Source organism: Ascidiella aspersa, chromosome 1 (assembly GCF_963924565.1).
Source record: "Ascidiella aspersa chromosome 1, kaAscAspe10.2, whole genome shotgun sequence".
NCBI lineage: Eukaryota > Metazoa > Chordata > Ascidiacea > Phlebobranchia > Ascidiidae > Ascidiella > Ascidiella aspersa.
Window position 1 is genome coordinate 15,823,514 of NC_139447.1, and position 22,843 is coordinate 15,846,356.

Here is a 22,843-nt window from a genome sequence, read left to right on the forward strand (position 1 = left end):
GACGTAAACACAAATTATTACACATAAAAAAGTTTTCTTAGATATTTAGCTTTCTTTACATATTTAGCTTATAAATTCAATATGGAAACATTGTTAGGAATTACTGCACAAAAAATATATTTTACTCTCGGCACAACCTACATTGGGGCTAAACTATGAGAAATAGTGAAAGTATATACTGCTGTTCCATAAAAAGTATAGTTTGGACTCAAACCCATCCCTAATTTAGAATTGAATTATAATATTTTTCAGGTATAGGGGTTGTATTCAAAATATGCAATTTATTTTTAGATAAATCAGGTGCAAATTTATTACCATATGTAGTGGTCCCATTATATATTATGTTTTCAAGCCGGTTATTAGGAAATGGGAACCATTAAATCAGTTTTTGCAGTATGATTTTATTATGCAGCAGGACAATAATTTTTTAACAGCTTTTTAACAGGCCTGCATGGCTCAGTCAAAATCCGACGCTCAAAAATAGCCCCGATTTACCAAATCAGGGTAGCTTTCCCTGTTCATATTGTTTTGCTTGCAAACAAAACCTTGTCCAAGAATCCCATATAATGGGTTATTACAGCATGATCATGAAGGGAAGTCATAGTCAACTGGTTAACAATGACATTAGGCAAATAATGCTAAGTATTTGGATATATATGACTTTGGGTAACCCTATATTGTGATTGGTCAAAGCCAATGCTCTGTGTAAAAAGTACTTTACAAAAAAGGCATTTTAGTAAGGTGCATAGAATGTGATTCTCTGTAACTGTACCAACAATATTGCTTTACTACATTAGAGGACAAATGCCTAATTGGTCGCAACGGCCATATATTAAACTTTTTTTCCGGCTTATTCTTACACATATTAAGAATCAACTGAGATAAAGCATTTCAGAAGTCAATTGGACTAACAATTACGGCACACAAATTATGTAATATATATATATGATACCGGTTTGAAAGTTCAGCCTATTTTGAGATGTTTGGGGGTTCGGACCCCCCCTTTTTGTAAGTGACCGTATCGTTTTTTGTTCGTTTTTGTCGGATTAATGCGAAAACCAAAAAAGCTAATGCGAAACCAAAATCAAACGCAAAACGCCATTTTTTGTCTTTTGTTTGGTCGACCGTAAACGCTAGCTTTCGTTATTCATTCGGGTTGGCTAATCTGCATGTGTGTTCGACAATTAATAATATAAATCAAGCAGTTTCCGCTTTTTTCTCCCTGAAAACGTCGAGTTAGACCAGTGATTCCCAAACTTTTTTGGCTCGTGGCACACTAAAAAAATCTTAACTATTTCACGGCACACTTTTAACAGAACAACAATAGAGTAATTTTACCATCGCCCTTTACACACAACAAACGATATGTAAATGTCTCAAAATTATTAATTTGTAACGAATAGTGTGTATTTAGGTCTATATATATAACATTTTTTATTTTCGGCAATGTAATAAAAACTGGTAAGAAATTTAAAAAGAAATGCTGTTATACCAAAAAAAAAACGATCTCTGTTTAGTATTGCAGGTGGTGACAGACGTGCTTGTAATTTAGCTAGTCCCGTACATGGATCTATCAAAATCAATCACACATATTTCACGGTCTTGGTTTAGTTTTTCGCCTGAAGTTAACGATTGCACACTAAGCGGTTTCGCAGTTGGCGCCTGGCAGGATTGTCGACAACGCACATGTTCGCTTTTGCTGGACGTTAATTGGCTTTTTCGGATGATTTTTTTTCTTAGTTATGACGTCATTACCATCGCTATTAATTTATGACGTCATTAACGTCAGACGAAAAAATAACAGGGAATTCCCTAAATTGAAAATTCGGAATCCCCCCCCCAAATTTCTGGATACGCGAGGCCCCTGAGTGCACCCATGATTATTTTTCAACATAATAAACCTGCACCAAAAAAATAAATATGCATTCGATTTTCCTTTATCTTTATAGTAGCAAGGTGCCCTTTTGACCGCGGCTGCACCCAGTCACCCCAATTTTTTTTAAGCTGTGCAGGACCCAGGTTTAAAGTTAGGCCTGTGCAGGGATAAATTTAACACGCAGTTGTACCCTCAGCCGTGGCCATAGCCTCGCATTTGGTGGAAGACACCATTAAAAGTTTCAGTTGCAAGAAATATCTCAAACGCGTAAAAATTTTGGGACGCTAACGTTTTTCTTTATAGTCCTTTTATTTTTAAAAACATCTTATTAAAGTAATGCAGATTTTGGCAGAAACTTTATTACAGCTGATGTGCAATATTAAGCTGCATAAACATCTTCCCAGCGGCACAAAGGTTCCAATCTGGAGAGCAACTATAATGCAATCGGCTTGGGTAGGTTACATAAAGATTTATCACCCTAGAACGACACATTCTAGTTTTGCTTTTTTCATTCTTTACCACTATATTACAAAAGAATTTAAATAATCTGAGAATCTGATGGCAGGTATATACAAAAAATATAATTGATTCGTACAACACTTAGTTATACCGATGGTAAATCGCTTAAAAGCATTTAATTTTAAAGCTAAGCAACATTACACATGAACTGGTATTAAAATGGCCACGTTGACTGTTTTATCGGCTGGCCAGGATAGAGCAAAATTTATGTCGCACAAAGGCAACCAAAAATAGCTACGATTGCCACCATTTTTTATCAACTATTTTTTGAATATTTTAATACGTTTTACAAATGAAAAGGAAATTTTAATTTGTTGTTTTCATTAAACTCATTCGTAATTTTGGAAAGATTTTTAATTAAATTTATAAAGATTAATTCAGTTAACCGCTGTAATAAGTGCGATAATTTTCGAAATCTACCTAAATTTTACTTAAAATAGGAAACAAACCGTCAATCTGTGGGCGTCACTTTTGCATTATAATGTGGTACCATGTGCATGTCTGTGTAAAAGCGCTAGCGCGAACGGCCTCCAACATAACATAATCCCGTCAAAGGAGTGTTTGATCAGCAACACAAAGCACATATAAGCCCCTTTGACAGCGGTTACCAAACGGGGGTCCGCACCAGAGGCGTAGCGAGTGTATTTTGCGCCCGGGGGCAAACTATAAATTTGGCGCCCCCTCCTCCATGTTTAATCACATTTTTTACTGAATTAACAAAATATACCTAACTTTATACGGAAAACAGTTCAAATTTTAGTAAAACAAGGTATATAAAGAAGAAGCGTTTTGGTTATACAAACTACACGTATAGTCACTGTCAAGCATGAATGATTTACAACTATAGATTATTTTTCTTGATTTCACTGTCGCAAACTGGTTAATCAAGTCATCGAAATCTGTTGTTTCCAATGTTTCTCGTTCAACGCTAAGTGTTACATCGCAAATCTACATTATTGTAAACTGTTCCCTGTTTTGTGTAATTTAAATGGTTCAATACACCGCCTCATGCCGTCACGATGTCGCCTCGTTTTTTGTTGGAAATGTAGCCGTTTTGTTTGCTGAATTTTTAAGCTGCTAATGTTTTATTGTTAATGTCAGTAATTTAAAAGCTTAACTGTGTAAAGTTACGTTTGCTGTGTTAATTGAAAGTAATTTGAACCCAAGCTGTATTTTGGTAAGTGTTGTGTTGACTGTTGTAAATGTACATGTAAACATAACTCAGTGTGAAGTAATTTTAAGAATCGTTATTATTGTTCATTGTTACGGCGATTGTTTTCATTGTGCCAACTATAGCTGGCCTAAATATCATGTTATAATTACAGTTTGGCTTCGTACCGACACATTTAACTGAAGACCCAGGCACAAACGTTTCGGTGAGATTTGTTGTTTTGTGTTGAAAAATGTATATATAATGTGCCTATTCGTTGATTTAGAAAACCGTTCACTCGCCTATATTATTGCTCGTCCTGCCATTTCAAGCCTTTAAAGCGTGTCACCAGTAATAAAGTTTTGGTTGGATACCTTTGTGGAGTTTGGGGGGAGAGAACTGTGTAGGGGAGCGCGTTTTTGAATTGTAAACCTGAAGTACCCGATTGGGCTTCTGCGTAGGCCTGGACGCGGAAGTAGGCGCTACACTAAGAATAGCAAGATTACTGAGACGATCCTGTCCCATTGATGCACGCAGATAAGACAAAATGAGTTTCAATTTGCTGAACGACCGCTAACAGCTTGGAATTGAAACTGCTATTGTTAACAGAATTTGTAGCGGAATTCGCAGATTCGGAAATACGTTATCTCAATAAAACATACTAAAACCAAGAAACTCCAAAGGAGTTTTTGGTAGTGCTTCAGTTCAGTTACTGAGCAGTTTTTTTTTGACCTGTTATACAGCAGCTTGGCTTAAAACTTGAAATGAGTCTTGGCTTTTATAGTGATTTTAATGGTTTAGTTTTGTGTTCTGTTTTTTATAATGTCCTATACTTTACATTAAAATTACACGTGTAGGTGACTGAAGACATAGTTCATGAATTTGCGATTCGGCAGCTTTGCTACTAGTTTTTAATAGTTTTTTAGTTGGTGGACTATAATTGCTACTTTTACGACCGATTAGGGCTATGTTTAGTCGGAACAATTATACCGTATAAGTGTGCAATTGGGTTTGGCACCACTATTACGCCTGTACAAACTCTGTTTTTTTGCCAACTTAACGATTGAAACTTCAAAAAGGTTCTCGTTTTTTTTCCTGTTTTGTTGACAGTTGTATTTAGCAAAAAGTCTTTGTGAGTATCTTTGCATGTTTTTCGAAGAAAAACGGTCCTATGTAAATTATAGTTTGGCTAACTTATAGATAAACGATAAAAGTTATCCCTTTTCCAACTATTTTATATATGATAACAGGCTAGAAACACGGAGACACGAACCTTCTTTTAGCTAATTTAACCAAATAAACAGAACTTTTTGGCTTACTTATAGCATATTTTACGATGTCTTTTGTGACATCATAAAGCATCTATTATAAAAAAAAAAAAAAAAAAAAAAAAAGTCTTTGTGGGGCGAAATGCCCCCCCCCCCCCCACCCCAACAAACTAAAAAATATGTTCATTTTTTTACTTAATAGGCAGCTTATTTTCGCGGTTCCCTGGGTAGTATGGCCTATTTTCGCCAAAATAAGACATATTTTTAAGCTTTGTAGTGGTGTACGAGCTTATGGCGCCATATAATGAATATTTCAAAAAAATGGTAAAAACACTCGCGCAAAGCGGCGTTTTTCAGATTTGCAGAGACGGCTTAAGTGACCGTACGTTGACCCCGACTATATAACAACCAACTTATATCCAAGTACAATTAAAAGCTTTGTTGCTGTTAATGCAAATCTGTATCAGAACCAGCCTGCCAATATACTTCATCCGGCCCGCCGCCTCTTTGACAAATTAGACACGAGTCCATTTTAAATACTTTTTGACTATTTTAAGTGTGTAAATTCGAAAAATTTTCGCGCTTCGCGCTAATGATCTTTATCCATCCAGTGTGTTTACGTTTTGATGCTCTTTTTGAACTAGATAAGCGCTTCTTTACTGTTGCGCCGTGGAAAGCTGCCAAGTGCGTCGCGGACAAACGAAAAACGTATTCAAACATAATCGACAAATATTTTTTAACCATTTTTTTTTAAATGTTACAAAAACAAGAAACTTAAAAAAAAGATACCGGTATACGAAAAAAATCGCGCTCGCTTCGCTCGCCAGGTGTGCCCCAAATGGTTAACAAACACTAAAATAGATTAACTATAAAATTTATCGCGTTTTCTTAAAGTAGTTTTATTACACTTTTTTAATAGTAGCAGGGGATGACGACGTGTGGACTCGAATTTTAAACCAAGTATACGCTTTTTTAGCGAATTTGCGCCAAGACTTTACTGCCTCCTTAAAAGTAATTATAAACACGTTTTTAAAGTGCAAAAAAATCCGACGCCCACCTGATTCACAATTGTTATAAAGTTGTAATAACACAAAATCTCATTTAGCATATGTTGTGCGGCCCGCAGATACCTTTCTGAGTTTGGTTTTAGCCCGCGACTACTACACTAAGGTTGCCGACCCTTGTGTAAGGATTTGAATAACCTATCCAATGTTAGGATTAACTCTGCATAGAGTTTTGCTCATTTCAGCAACCTTATTTGGCAAAAACCAACTACAGTAACTTAAAAATTGAGAGAAGTGTCATGAAAGATCCACAGCTGACCGCAGCAGACAACGCTATGGTTTTATTGCGACGTGGCCTCGGCGCTTTTTGGGTGGCATGTGCGGTTGCTCTCGCCTTTTCGGGAAAATGCAAGATGTGTAGACAATAGACATGGTAGCGTCTGTCAGCGATATTTCATACCGGGTCTAACTAGGAAACCGGCCAACTGTAGAGGCTAACCTTATCACTTTTTCGTGCTTTCAAGAGGTCTGTTTTTCGCGTTATTTTGCAGGAGTTAGTTTATTCGGCCAGCCGATGTTATTTTTACCTGAATTATGACGTCACGCATTGGTATACTTTTGTGACGTCATATCTGAAAAAAAATCTTGGCCCTCCCCAAACTGTAATCCTAGATCCGCGCCTGTCCTAAAGTAGAACAGTTAGAATCCGTGTTTAAAATTGCTTAAAAGAGTAAAACCGCACCGCATTTTTATATCATTTTCTTAGTGTGTCGCATGCTGAAAAGTTTAAGAACGACTGGTATTTAAAGGAACATTTTTGGGGTATCAAAATTACTTTAACTTACATTTAAAAGTATACAACTGGTCCATTTCCAAGATTTGTCATTTTTGGTTGTATCGCTCTATCTACGTGTATCACTATAATGTAGTAAACTTTACAGTGACTACTTTTAAGAGGTCGATAACAGTAGCTCATAAACAATAGCAACCGATACTGTTTCAATTAAAACGCAGGAAGTTGACAAAACTCGATAGCTTACTATTAGTGTGCACATAACAGTTTAATGCTACAGGCATTGGGTATTGGCTACAGTTGACTTTATTGCAATTATATCAGTATACATACACATAATAGTAAACAAGAAACTTGATGCCAAATAAACATGTAAAAACGAAACAATAAAACACCTAAAACATCGGCACACAAAATCCTGATGCCGCTGTGGTAAAAAAGTGTTCAGAAATTAATTATACATTGAAGCATTTTTTTATCAGAAAAAGTGTTTCTAAAAAGAATAAGTGTAAGCTTGGGTGTGGACACATAACGTAGGTAAATTTTTTTATTCCAAATGACAATACATTTTTATTTACAATCGTAACTAAATAATTTGTTTTTTTTATGTTCCTTAGATACTCTTGGATTGGTTTAGCACTCACAAGTGTCAATGTGATATTATAACTGTTGACACTTAGTACCTTGAAAATGTAATGTTTTAAAATATGACAATCATGTTTAATCCATAGCAAGAATGTTATATAACCATTTTAAAAATCATAACTTTTGAATAAACTTGTTTATTACAATAATACTTGTTTATGATATAGTACATCACATGTTCATTAGGTGTTTGGAGTAAGGTCACAGTTATGCTAGTGCAATCGGTATTCCAACAACAATTAAAACTTTTTCAACCATGATTAATAAAAACTAAACACAAAACATTCTTTACTGTTCTCTGACCAAAGTTGGCCCGCGAGTTCAGCTTTTTTGGCCCGCGAACTGATAGTCAGCTTTGCTTCAATCTAGCAATCACTTCAATTTTTGTTTTTTTAATTTTTTGGTGTTGAAATTATTTCATAACTACCTTAACTGAACAAAGGTATACATTCCATAAAGTTAGTATATACGCCATACACTATGTATAATTTAACAGCAATAAGCCTAAAAATCGCAATTTAAAAACATTGGCCCGCAAGATAAAAAAAACCTTGTTTTTGGCCTTCGATGAAAAGAAGTTGGACCACCCTGAAATAAACAATAAGAAAAAAAATTCTTTAGCAAAACTGAAAAAAAAAACTTTTGACATTTAAGAGGTGTTTTGTAATTGAAAAACCTCACAGTTAGGTGTTGGTCCATCACAGGTGACTCCCCCAACAATAAACACTCTTCCTTGGCAGAAAATTGATCCTGCAGTACTGTGCTCTTTCGGCATGTCACACAACCTTTTCCATTTTCTCGTTTCTGGGTCAAAAAGTTCAACAGAAGTCATCGGTTTTCCTGCATTGCCGAGACCACCTACAACCACAACTTGGTTGTCAACCGTGACAGCTGAAAAGTCACCACGCTTGTTGGGCATAGACAACCGTTTGTTGGTTTGCCATTCACCTTTATCATGTTGTTCAAGTGGAAATAATTCACATGTATCGCAAAATCCTTGTTGAGTTGTCTGCTTCAATCCCCCAAGTGTCAAGATATATTTGTCTGTGATAGCATAGCACAGAAATACCCGCTTTGTGGGAATATCAGGAAATCTGGTCCAAACTCTTAGATCAAAGTCATACATTTCAAATGCACAAACTGGAATCTTCCCTTGTCTCCCACCCAATACATAGGCTTTATTATTTTTGTAAAATGCTTGAGCTGCATATCGAGCTGAAGGCATTGGAGCAAATGCTTTCCATCCCTCCCCAGAACCACTAATTTTCAAACACTTATAATGATCTTTGGGATTTGTGTCAACACCCATTCCTCCGAAAATGTGAACACTAGTGTCCTTTAAAAAGTTTGCCATGCCCATCAGTGGCTCTGAAAGCGGAGTTAATTTTTTCCACTTATTTTCTAGGATGTTGTAAAGCTCAACAGCATCAACAGGTGCTTGCTGAAGACCAACTCCACCAATGGTGACGATTTTTCCATCAACAGATGCCACAACTGGAGCAGCACGCTTCGTAGGCATAGACTTCAACTTTGACCAAGTATTATCAGACAAATTGTACCCTTCAACAACATTTGTTGGTTGGCCCATTTCATCACATCCTCCAATCACATATAATACGCCATTGTGAAAAGTTACTGACATATATACCCGAGGACCTTGCATTGGAGGCAAACTCGACCAAACAAACTCATTTAAAGACATGTTAGCAATCTCAATAGGAAAATTATTAAACCACTTTCTCTGCAATACAAAGCAATAATGACAGAACAAATAAATCAGCTGGAGTAATTTGATAATAAAGCAAAACTATCAGTAGTAAAGAGTTGTAATTTCTACCAAGTTAGTAAGAAAAGTCAGATATGCCAGGGGTTAGCAAATAGTGGATCAAGACAATATAAATATAATGACAAGTTTAATTGGTAAGTTTCTGGTTTGCATAAGTACATAAAAATGACATAAAATGGGGTCCTCATTTTTGGCAAACTATAGCTACTGAAATACCAATCTGTTTGGCTAAGTGGGTTTTATTTTTGGCTTCCTCATATGTTTATTCAAGAAAACCTTTTTTGAACTTTTCTTGTTTCAAATCCTTTGTATTCGTTTAACCTTTTATGGTTAGATTTACGGAATTATAAGTGTTTGTAGAGCCAGGTTTTTTAGACAGGTCTTGTTAATCACAACTAAAGTAGTTAAAAGACATATTTTTGTTGAAAAGCCCCAATAATAAATGGGAATAGTCCTCAACGCCACCTTGCAAACCATCATTCACATGCCCTAGTTTAAGAACCCCTGGTTTATATTTTAAACCGGGTTGGAAAGTATGGCCTATGCCTATGCGGGGGATTCATAAAAAAATGTTAATGTTATTTCAGTCGCACAATTATACGCTGAAAAGTCGTCTTCCTTGTGTAATAATGCTTTTATAAAGCAATATTACAGTTGCTTTAACAATTGTTTTAATGCTGTGGTGGGATTCAAGACCAGCGCCAAAAAATAATATATATAAATATGAATACTAACATACAGCGATATTCCCCCATAACTGTCAAGCCAACAAGTTCAAACTTTAACGATATAAACTTGGAGGCAACATCTTCAAACTCATAAGGGGTGTTTCATGTTTCTTTTAAAAAAATTATAACTGCTCACTTGGTTAAAAAAATGGGCGCTGGTCTAGAATCCTACCACAACGCGCATTATTTGGGTTAGGTTGCGGGTTAGCGTTTGGGTTAAGGTGGGTCAAGTATTATTATTAAATAAAGAATATAATAATACTTGACCCACCCACACCCAAACGCTAACCCGCAACCTAACTCAATTTTGTGCGTTGATTTCATAACTGTGGTAGGATTCTAGACCAGCGCCAAAAAATGCCCTTTGCAATTAAAGTATGCAAAAAGCAATTAATAGCGACGTACAGAGTTAAAGTTTTTACACAGTCCTTGCATTGGTTACACCTTTCCAACAAACACTTGTATATATCTGACTACTGAGTGTATTGAATCAAAGTCGCAGGCCATTAAAACACCTGTATTTCTTGAATCTTATATATAGAGACACTTCTCTCTGTTAATATTGCTCGTTGGGGTCTGCTGAGAATAATGACATTTAAAGCCAGTTGATATGACAACGAAATGTGACACTTCAAGCCACAAGTGAGCTAAATAAATTAGAAAAGCATAAAGCCTATGTACTTTGGTTTGGCATAAAATAATGACTTTAAGTTCACCTGTGCTACACCTACCACTAGTAGTAGGCGAGCAGATTTAAATTGTAACGCAAGTTTTTATCTTTTGTGGCTGCCGGACTTTTTCATATTTATTAAAGTGAAAAATTTTATCCGATTATTAACAGCAAAAAAAATATTTTATAATCCAAAAAAATATCAAAATTAAAGATTTGCTATAAAATACAAGATATCAACCACCAGACTAACAAATTCAGGTCCGACATTGATCACACCTTTCCAACTATACCACACTTCGCGGGGTATCGAAAAAGGGCTTAAATCGGTGACAATAATTAATCGATATCAATACCCGATCGCGATAATCTTCAAATGTCCGTAGCATGCTCAATGCGAGTGAAAATCGAACAAATTTTTGCACTTCGGATTAGGCTTCTAGCTTGCCAAAATAAAAATTAAAGCCTAAATTTTTGTTTACCAGCGTTTCAGGCCAAAGATCTTAGGCGGAAAGGTAATCCTACGCCTGTTAAAAGTAAGACCACTTTATCCCCCGCGCAGTTTCCCGCTTAACCGCGCATTTTGTGTAAAACCAACGTAAAATGCGGTCACCTGTGAAAAATCGCTTAAATGAGCAAAACTTTTCGTAGCGCTTTTCATAATAGTACTCCATCTTCAGGCCTGCAAATTTTACAAATAACGTTTAACAGCCGCGCAAATTTGGGCAGAAATGTTATTACAGCCGCGCAATTTCAAGCTGCAAAATCGTCTCCCACGCGCAAAATCCAAAGTTTCCAATCTGGAGCCTACTGGAATGCAATTGGACTTGATGCGACTGATTTATGGGGGGGAAAGGGTTAAAATTGTCGCCCGATACAGGGCCGGATTTAAGCGGGGGCTAAGGGGGCTGCAGCCCCAGGCCCACCCCAAAAATAGGCCCATCACTAACAATTTAGTATGACCAACTGATGTTATCTTTGTATAAAAAGTTATATTTTAGAATCTAGAGCAGCGGTTCTTTTAAACATTTATTTGTCATCATTATTGTCTTTAGTTACGCTTTATTATTATATCATATAGCGTGTTTTATGATGTCTCTTGTGACATCACTAAGCATCTATTATGCTGTTTTACTCGCTGTCAGCAAATCGTTCGCATCAGTTAAAAAGTTGTTACTGAAAAGTTTTGGAAACCGCTGTTCTAGAGATATCAACCACGGACTCCAGCCATAAAAGACCGAGATAAGAACAACATCAACGTCGAAATGAAATACAGGTCGCAATAAGACCCAAAATAGGACTAATAGGCTACCTATTACCGTCTAAATTGGAATAACCAAGAAAAACGGCCGATGCCAGACTGACGGCCCCCGATCGTCCCATACCTCTACTTACACTTTCAGCAATTATTTTGAACATTTAGGCCTTATTTGGATGAATTTAGGACGTATTCCGGCTAATTTACGTCTTATTCAGACGACTTCGATCTTATTCTGTTCATTTTTCTGCACTGCTTAAAATGACGTCATTTTAACGTCGAAAGTAGCAAAAAAGAGCTCAAATGTTTAGATATATTAATGAAAATAAGCTCATGTATGCGTTTTCTAGTGTATCTGTTGCATTAAGGATGCATCTTTGTCTGATGATTAGCCTACCACTTGTTCAGGCGAACGCTCATTTTCAGTTCTTAAAAGATTACTGAACCAAATGCGTTCGTGTATGGACCAAAATAGGTTGCATCCCTTTGATCTATTCGAGATTTTGGAAAAAATAGACAGCTATAAAGTAACAGCTTTGCTTTATCTAAAGTTAGAAAACATGTTAAATGAATCTGTTTGATAAGTGAATCAAAAATATTTTTTCATGTTAATTTTTGTCGGAACAATAAACATAATAAAAATAGACCAATAGGCCTCTGAATGCCCTACAGCCCCAGGTTCATGAAAACCTTAATCCGGTCCTGGCCCGATACTTAGGCTAATGGCGTGCAGGCTTGAGACCGCCAAGGCGAGTAGTAGCTCAATATATAAACAAAAGTGAATAACGCACGTCCTCTCTTGTAGCGAGGTTTTATATTAAGAAGTGGCGTCAACGAAAAATTTGCAAATGTAACTAGTAACACTAATACATATCAAATATGATCTGTCCCAAGAAACACGTTGGAGTTCATATAATAGTCGCAGATGCAAAACGCTGCAATCAAAAATGTCATCGGAAAAACAAGCCATATTGATGCACTATATAGCAGCGAAAGACGGATTTCAAATATGCACAACAATTTAATTAAATCCGACTTCAGCCAAAGATCGAAATAAAAACAACCACTATACCGCTACGTCGGATAAAACACAGTTCAGAATAAGACCAAAACAGGACTAATACCTAACAGTCGTATAGTAAGTCCTACCACCTAAATCGGATTCCTAAACCCGTCGCAATAAGACCTTAGTCCTAAATGGTCAGAATACAGCACTTTACCTCAAACCACCCAAACCCTAAGTACGGTACATCACCATAACGTAAGGTTGCCAAATTTTGTAACGCGAAATCCCTGACACAATTACCGCGGTTGCATTGGCCATAAGTGCAGATCAGGGACCTAACAAAAATGAGAAATGACGTCAAAAAGTTATGCTTAAACGCGACGTATTTTTTATATTAAAAGATGGAAAACAATGGCGTGAAAAATGCCTTTGAATATAGTTTAAGTTGCCCAAATTTTTTTTTCGATGTTGCGATGAGACACACCGCGCATTTCAGATGATCCGATATACTTTTTTTTACCCCCACACATTATTTTTTATTATGTTATTATCGCTGATGTATCTGCGCTACCTTTGTATGAAACTGAGATATGTGTGCCTGGGTTGCAAACTAAACATTCTGTTCCCATTAAAATTCTACCATTTCTGAAGTTTGGATATTTTACTTTCAGATCGAATCTTTAAAAGAGATAATGTTTATCATAGCAATTCGAAAAAATAAACAGCACAGCTTGGTCAAATAAAAAATAGTTTGTGACCAAATAATTAGACATTAAAGAACTCAAAACAAGCATGTTTTCACAGTACGTTTAGCGGTAGGCAAATGATGTTTATCTGCAAAACCATATTTGATAAAAAAATATTCTTGCTTGTTTAGCATTTTCTATCATATAACTTGCAGTACCGTACAAAAATAAAAAAACATTTTGGGTAAAAGTTCCTAACTGAGCTTACTAAAATACAGTAGAACGATATATACGAAAAAAACTAAATAATTAAAAAGCCATAAACTTGGTAGTGTGACGTAAGAATGAACAGTATTTGAACTCGCGGAGTTACTAAATAATTGACCATAACACACAACACTTGGCTAAACATGTCATACATCGTTTTTTTTTTTTTTTTTTTTTTTAACTTTTATGTTTTATTTATATCACGACACAACAAAGCGAGTGCGAAAGGGAAAAAAAGAGGCGAGATAAAACACATAGAGTTCAAAGAAGTATTTTTTTTTTTTTTTTTTATTAATAAAATATATAGCGAAAAAACGAACAAGAAAAACAAATCAAAATAGTAAAGCTCTCAAGCAGCTAACGACCATTTACTTTTGTGTTTTGTCATACTTCCTCTTTTTAAAGCCGAATATCGCTCGGAAGTTTGCACAGAAGATAGCAACAGTAAAAAGCGTAACATAGTCGGGACAGTGTCGGCATATTTACATTGATAAATAACATATCGCGCGCATAAAAGGACACAATTCACAAATGTTTTGCACGGTTCGTTTTTGTGCACTCCAAAGAGTAATTGCTCGCGGGAAAAAACACACGATATTCGTAGTTTAGTACTTAACCACGCACTCACCTTTTCCCAGTATAGACACGTAACAGGACACAAATAAAACAAGTGGTACAGGGTTTCCGTAGCCTTTTTGCAAAAAAGTACATTGGTTAGATTCGGTTTTACCAAACGAATAAATGGGGTCATTTGTAACAATTGCGCCCAAGTTAAACTTTATCTGAAAGCTTCTCAGTTTGTTTTCGATTGTTGAATTGTAGAGGTTGCGGTAAATTTTCTCCCATGGCAGACGTGCCCTCCCGCAATTTAAGGTCCAGTGCCATTTTAATTGAGCTTTTGGAGGAAAGAGAATTGTTGTTTGCATTTTTTCGTAAACCGATTTGGTGGAGTTATACTGCTGGATAAATGATTTTAATGTTGGGGTTCTATACGAATGGGACGTTGTTGCGCTACCCGAATCCCATTCTTCTGGGAGACTCGATATTAATTTTATGAATTGGACAAAATCTGTGTTGTTAGGTGTAAAGTTAAATTTATTTACTAATGTGTCATATTGTAGATACTCGCCGTTTCTATTCAATAAATCCTGGTGAAAAAGTATATTGGAATCTATAAGTGATGACATAAAAAAAACATTTGAGCGGAATTTTACTTTTTTGTTCAGCCAAAGCGGACGGCTGTTTGACTTTGGATCTATAATTTCCAAGAGTTGTTTGCACGCCGTTATTGCGCAACGTAATGTTGTTTCGCATAGGAAGTATGCGCCTTGTGATTGCATTGTTTGTTCCTATGTTCCCATTAAGAAGCGCTTCTAATCTGTTACCTTGGATAAAGGGGCCTTCGATTTGTTTCCAATCAGCTTCCGCGTTTTCGTCAAGTAGTTTAGAGATCCATCGCGTATGTAAGGCTAACAAGTAATTATCTATATTGATCATTTCCCCCATTTGCAATACTCGCACTCAAAGTCTCTCTTTTCACCCTCTCCCATTTGGACCCCCATAAGAATGTAAAGAGGATTCGTTTAACTTCTGAGATAAAGCATTTGGGTATATTAACCGGGACAACACTCATTTTAAAGGTTAAGATTGGAATCATGAGGGTCTTGATAACTGTTATTTTTCCGAGAAGAGAGAGACCCCTCGCGGACCAAATATTTGATACTATTTTAATTTTTTTCAGAAGTGGTGTGAAATTTTTTTCAATTACCTCGGCGTCGTTACTCGAGCTAGTGGGAATTTCAACGCCTAAGTATTTGATAGTACCTGATGGCCATAGAAGTCCACTTTGTTCCATGGGTTTGTGACAGTTTTCACGATTTGTTCCGATTAAAAAGCCGTTTGATTTGGACATGTTGACCTTGCAGCCTGACATTTCGCCGAAGTCGTCGATAATCCGAAAGACTTCTGTAAAATCCTGATCATTACCCTATAGAAATATTGTAGTGTCGTCAGCAAATAGGGACACTTTAAATTCTTTGCCATTTATTGTGATGCCGTTTTGGCGGCCCTGTTTTAACGCAGCGGCAAGGCATTCAATGCACAGGACAAATAAAGTTGGAGAGAGAGGGTCTCCCTGGCGTACGCCACGTTCAACGTTAAACGATTTTGATAAAAAGTTGTTGTTAACAATTACGCATGAAGGATTTTGGTAAAAACATTCGATCGATTTAATAATCTTGTCCCCGAACCCGAAAGCAACTAAGGCTGTATATATGAAGTCCCAGTTTACCGTGTCGAAGGCCTTGAACATGTCTAAAGACAGTATCGCGCCAGGTATATCGTAATAGTCGGCGCAGTCAATGATATCGAACAAAAGACGAATATTAGTGCCTATGTATCGTTTTGGAATAAAACCATTTTGCGCAGGCGAGATAATGTCGTTAAGTACCCCTCGGATCCTGGTGTTAACTACTTTTGAAGCAATTTTGTAGTCTACATTCAAAAGCGTTATCGGTCTAAAATTTCCCGGTTGAAGATGATCTTTATAAGCTTTTGGAAGTAGAGTTACCACTGCTTCGGACTGAGAATCTGATAGCCTACCTGTATTTACTGTATGTCGCCAAGCTGCCATATAGACGCATTTGATATTGTCCCAAAAGGTGATATAAAACTCTGCTGGAAAACCGTCTAGCCCAGGGGATTTATTTTCACCCATGTTGCAGAGAGCAGTGAAGAATTCCGCTTCTGTTGTTTTCGCTTCTAATAGTTTTGATTGTTCTGCCTTAATTTTTGGGAGATTTAGTGTTTTTAATTTTGAGGCGATTAAGGTTTTGTTCAATAGATCTACGTTTTGTTTGTAGAGTTGCCAGTTTTTCCAAATCGATTTGCTTAATATTTAGCCTTCGTTTTAGTTCGGCCGCATATCTAATAGTTTCTCCCCGAACAACTGCTTTCAAGGCGTCCCATCTTACTGTGGGTCGGTTTCGCCTATATGGTTTTCTGCTTTATAATAAGTGATTACCTTTCTTATTTTATCCTTGTAACGCTGGTCATTTAATAGTGATGTATTAAATTTCCAGTAGCCTCTACCGCGTGGTGCTGGGTTAATGTCAGCCCCTAGAGTTGCCATATTATGGTCGGACATAATACCGGGGACTATGTCTACATTTTTAACGTTTTCGACGAGAGATCCGTCAATTAAAAATAAATCTAAACGCGATGATGCCGCTGGTAGTTTCTGAAGCCTTGAGAACTTTTTAACGGTTGGAAATTTGTGGCGAAAAATATCTGTTAGTTTGTAATGTGTCATATATTGCAAAATACTTTCTCTTGCTTTTCGGTTACGATGTTTTTTACTTCCATTTTGATCTAGGACATTGTCCAGAACTAGATTAAAGTCCCCTCCCATGATTATTGGGGCATCGGAAAAGCTGTCAAGTACGTCGAATAAATTGATGAAAAATTCTGGATCGTCCTTATTCGGCGCGTAAACATTAACAATTACTATTGGGGTTGCATTTATTGTCATTTCAACCATTAAGTATCGACCTTCTTGGTCTACCCGTGTGCCTGAGACGGAATAGGATAAGTTTTTGTCGATTAGTATTGCCACCCCTCTACTGCTTGAGGTGCCGTGCGCCCAAAACGCTTCCCCTCCCCATTCCATACCCCATAACTTTTCGTGCTTAGCACTACCATGGGTTTCCTGCAAAAAGGCAACGTGACACTTTTTACGACGTAAAAAATTAAAAATCGATTTTCTTTTCATAGCAATGTTTAAACCTCGAACGTTGTGTGAAATAATATTTAAAGACATACAAATAGTATTTAAACGCGTTCGACACCAATATCAATGTCCCACTCGTACTCCATGCCACAATCACATCTAAACGCTTTATTGGGACCCATAAGACAGGAATGCTTTTTCCCGCAACTACAGTTGACTATCTTATACTTGCAATGGGTATTATTACTACACGCTTTACATATGGTAACCTTAGGTAGCGAGTTAACAGTAAAACAATTACAAACAACAGAGTACCTTTCGCACTGTATGCACTCAAGCACATCTTCCTTCGTCTTGTATTCTGGCTGGAGATCATCGCAGCACGGCATACGTCTCAATGTCCCTTCGCATGAAGGACATTGACATGTTTCTTTACCCTCTTCGACCAGAAATAACTCGTCCGTGCAGCACTTCATTGCTACGGAATACTTGTTGGAACAAATCCAGCAAACGAAAGTTTTCGACTGAGCCGAAACCACAGCTTCAGCTTGGCAGCCAGGGCATGTCAGCGAAATTCTGGTCGCACATAGGCTAATAGATTTGCTGTTAGGAAGCTCGTCTGGGCTTCGTTGCAGCCTTTTCCTTGACCAGTTGTTGGTAAGCTTCAGTGTGCTTGACTTGATGTTGGCGTTGTTTTCAGAGTTGAAGTCCGGGGAGTTCTTATCAGCATCGTTTAGAATGCTGCTTACGGCTGTTGTAGAGTGTGGATTGTTATCAGCATTGTTGACGCCAGCGCTAGAGTTGGGGGCAACTGCGTTATCGTTTGTCTCTCCGTGTGCTTTGGCTTGCTTGTGCTCTTCTTGTCTTTTTACTAGCCGAGTAAAATCTTTTTGACTTTTGGGACAGTTTGCTTGTTTGTGACCTTACTCGTCACAATACTTGCAAGTGAACACTTGCCCATGATATGTTACGTAAAATTCACAGTCCGCCATCCTAATATAACTTGGTAAAGGGTTTTCTTCAACGTCCGTTGAATTCATTGTCAAGATTCTCATTCCGGTTAGCAACCCAATCTTGTCCTTCCTGTGTGTCACCTTTTCAACTTTTCCATATTTTGCCGATATTTCCTCTGCTATGAGTTCACTGGGGAAAGGGATAGGCACCCAGCCAACTGCGATGTTAATCTTGTCATTTTCGTATAGTTTAACAAATTTTACTGATTCTGCTGCGCATAGCTTTGTGTAAAGTTCCAAAACATTTTGTCTATTGGTGCAAGTTATGTCGACGTTTTGGCCTCGCATTTCTGCAATCCCAACTAATTTCTTCAGCGGATAGTCCATACTTTTTATAAGATTCAGAATTTTGTCTCTTTTCAATAAATTAACTGTCCTCATACTTAAGCAATTCGGCCTCTTAAAGCTGGCCGCATTTTTATTCACTGCCCGAGCGTAACTTGCTCTGCTTGCCATTTTTCGCTCCGCACTCCACGAACGCCAGACTTGGAATGATGTCATACATCGTTTTTTTTTTTGGTCAGGCAAAAAACTCAGAATAAAATTATTGGAATATAGTAACCAAAAAATTTGTTTAGGTGAGGGCTTCCACCTCCGGACAACCGTCTACCAAACCTCCGAAGAGGAAAGGCACGGAATCCATACAGGGAGGGGAGGCGCCAGCGGATAATGGGTTGGGTATGGGTGGCCTCATCATGTGTTTCATGCCTCTTCGGCCAAGTGCCGGGGGTTTTCTTGCGGTTTGTGGGGCGTTTCAATGATGTATATTAGAGGTGCAACAAAAATGAAGGACATTAAGTTAGGCATATATACAAAAAAATAATACGAATAAAAAAAATAAATAAAATAAAGTAAAAATTGAAAATAAACACTAAGCCCTGAAAATATACCCCCTGACAAAATATACAACAACCGCACCCCCGTCTAGTTATATGGGCCGAAAATTTATTTTCGGGACATATCTTGTTTTTGCCGCTATTCTTTTCTTTTTTGGTTTCCTATGGTTTCCTATGGCATGTTTCAGACCGATTTTTGTCCGAAGTTTTATAGAAAAAGTATACATCGTAGAACCTTCAAAATTTTAGACATGGCGTAGAATGGTATGTAGGTGCTTTGTAGAAGTTATGAGGCTGCACCCCCAGGGGCCTTTGCTTGGGGGGCAAAAACCTGAAATATTGCGTTTTAGCTCTTTTGTAGCTAACGACTGCCATTTACCAGCAGAAAAACTTTCATACAGAATTCGTTCATATTCGCCTGCTTTGTCCAGCTTGTGAAGTGACGAAGCGAATAACCGCCTGCTGCGCTTTATTGTCCCGCGCGTGAGACTTTCATTGTGCGAAGTGGCTCGTCCAAAACTGGGCTCGTGCGACTTGCATTTTAAAAAGAGGCTTCTCTTTAGTAAAATTACTTAATGCTCTTAAGAAACAACTTATTTTACTGCCGCAAATTTAAATGCAAAATCTGGTGGCTCCAATCCAACATATCAATACCAGGCCTACACAACTTAAAATTGTGAGTTGATAAGTTGGATTGGAGTAACATACCATACAGGTGCAAATAGCAAATATTCTCCAAATACGATTTTTTCAAATATTCTTCAAATCGTATTTCATCGTATTGTCGCGCTAATACAAAAAGAGGTAAGGCCGTGAATAAAGTTTCACCCACTGTACAATTAACGGAGGGAAGCATTGCGAGTAGAGATGTTCAAAGCAGAATATCGGCGACTCATTTATAATGCTCGCTTTCAATGCGGCGTTAGTTTCGGGCGACCAATTACTTCGCGATAATCTTCGCCTAAAATTAAGTGTCAATAGGGTGTATTTACCACCGCAAGTTTAAATGCGAAATCATAAGGCAGTCTACGCCTCTCTGTTAGCACCTGTCGTGCATCTTGCTCCAACCAGCATACTACCAACATCAGAGGCCTAAACATCTAGCAAAACTTTCGATTTAATAGTTTGCGTATTGAGAACATAATAGTGTTTTTCATATTGTTTGAAACTACAGATTTAAAGTCTGTTTTAACAGTGATTGCTCGGACCAAGCCGTGGTAAAAAATTACGAGTAAAAGTTTGCAAAAGTATAGCAAACCATAGGCGTTAAACCATTTTTAGTCTTTAAGAGAATGATAATATTTGATTTTCAAACACGTAATCTGGTCAAAATGTAATGAAATGGCCATACGCATTATGTACGTAAATTCTATTTATCAAACATATGTTTCGATCATTCCCCAAATACTACGCCATATTTGAACCCCTTTCGCATCAAAGTGGGGAAGTTTTCGGCCCATATCTGTTTTTGCTTGCAGAAACAAGTTAAGGAAAATGAAAAACAAAATATCAAATATATAATATCAAATACACCATACAAAATATTAAAAAATAAAAAGTATAAAATAAAAAATAAAAAATAAAAAATAAAAAATAAAAGATAAAAAATAAAAAATAAAAATTAAAAAATGAATATGAAAAAATAAAAATTGAAAATAAATAAATAAATAAAATAAAATCAATTTAAAAAAAAAATTAAAACAAAATAAAAATAAACACTAAGCCCTGAAAATATACCCCCTGACAAAATAAGCAACAACCGCACCCCCGTCTAGTCTTTTTTGGTTTCCTATGGTTTCCTATGGCATGTTTCAGACCGATTTTTGTCCGAAGCTTTATAGTAAAAGTATACATCGTAGAACCTTCAAATTTTCAGACATGGCGTAGAGTGGTATGTAGGTGCTTTGTAGAAGTTTATGGGGCTGCACCCCCAGGGGCCTTTGCTTGGGGGGTAAAAACCTGAAATATTGCGTTTTAGCTCTTTGTAGCTAACGACTGCCATTTACCAGCAGAAAAACTTTCATACAGAATTCGTTCATATTCGCCTGCTTTGTCCAGCTTGTGAAGTGACGAAGCGAATAACCGCCTGCTGCGCTTTATTGTCCCGCGCGTGAGACTTTCATTGTGCGAAGTGGCTCGTCCAAAACTGGGCTCGTGCGACTTGCATTTTAAAAAGAGGCTTCTCTTTAGTAAAATTACTTAATGCTCTTAAGAAACAACTTATTTTACTGCCGCAAATTTAAATGCAAAATCTGGTGGCAACTCCAATCCAACATATCAACATCAGGCCTACACAACTTAAAATTGTGTGTTGATAAGTTGGATTGGAGTAACATACTATACAGGTGCAAATAGCAAATATTGTCCAAATACGATTTTTTACAATATTCTTCAAATCGTATTTCATCGTATTGTCGCGGTAATACAAAAAGAGGTAAATCATTCCCCAAATACTACGCCATATTTGAACCCCTTTCGCACCCGATTCGTCGGCAAATTTGGCTTAGCCATGCCACAGCATACTGCATTTTTGTCGCAAAGATAAGCCAAAGGAATATGATTTCCTGATTCCAGGATCACGCCTGTTAGCATAGAAAGAGAAATGCCTGATTCCCGTTGGATGGGGACTCCCCTGTACCTTTTTGCGACTAAAACGCGGGAAAACGCGAATCTAGGCTAAAAGGCGCATTTTTCAAGCAACATAATTTTATAAATTTTATTGGCGCTGGTCTAGAATCCTACCACGATTTTGCAGCTTGAAATTGCGCGGCTGTAATTCCTATAATAACGTTATTTGTAAAATAGGCGCGACTGATAATGGAGTACAAGACTGAAAACCGTTATCGCGACGAAAGTTTTGCGCGTTTGAGCGATTTTTAGTGGCTGGCCGCATTATACGTTGATTTTACATGGAACGCGCGGCTATAACCGCGGCTGAGCGGGCTTTGGGTGTGCGTGTGGGTGGGTTAAGTGTTGTTATATTCATTATTTAATTATTATACTTGACCCACCCTAACCCAAATAATGTGCGTTTTGGTAGGATTCTAGACCAGCGCCAGTAACTTCTTGTACTTGTAGTGTAGGTTAGTTATAATGAAATGTAATAAATTGGCACAGAAGGGGCATATGCAGGGTTTATGTAATTGGCTGCCCTCCTAACAAACAACAGGGAAGCTCTTTTAACACTGTAGCTTTATATGTTTTCTCATGAAAAGGTGCCATTAAGCGTACAAAATGGTAGCTTGCTATACAAACTTAGCAACGTTTAGGGAGGTAGCAAATGTGTTGTTTACCCATTAGCCACCATGCAGTACATAAGCACCAGTCTGCTGTCTGAATTTCATTGCACTTTACGCCAAGATCTCTGGCATACAGAAACAACTTTCAAGGTGTGCAATTATGTTTTTACACACCTTGTGTTGGAAATCCTACCACAAAAGCTTTTTTCAATATTTAAGTGTACAGTATACCAATTTAGAAGTTGGAAACTCTGGTTGTTGCAGTGCTAAAATAAAGCTACGTCTAAAATTTGTTGTCGTTTTATAACTGACATGCACAGGCTCAGTGGGAGCTGTTTAAAACATGACAATTAACACAGATGCCTGCTGCAT

At 37.2% G+C, this 22,843-nt stretch overlaps 1 protein-coding gene and 1 pseudogene across 1 annotated transcript; both read right to left on the minus strand.

The window, feature by feature from the left end:
- Positions 1–6,904: 6,904 nt before the first annotated feature.
- On the minus strand, positions 6,905–8,991 carry LOC146168035 (kelch domain-containing protein 8A-like). Its single transcript, XM_083388846.1, has one exon. It carries the CDS (start codon positions 8,955–8,957, stop codon positions 7,905–7,907), a length of 1,053 nt encoding a protein of 350 aa, XP_083244972.1. The 5' UTR covers positions 8,958–8,991; the 3' UTR covers positions 6,905–7,904.
- An 8,493-nt stretch (positions 8,992–17,484) lies between these two features.
- On the minus strand, positions 17,485–18,852 carry LOC146168036 (uncharacterized; annotated as a pseudogene).
- Between the last annotated feature and the right edge of the window lie 3,991 nt (positions 18,853–22,843).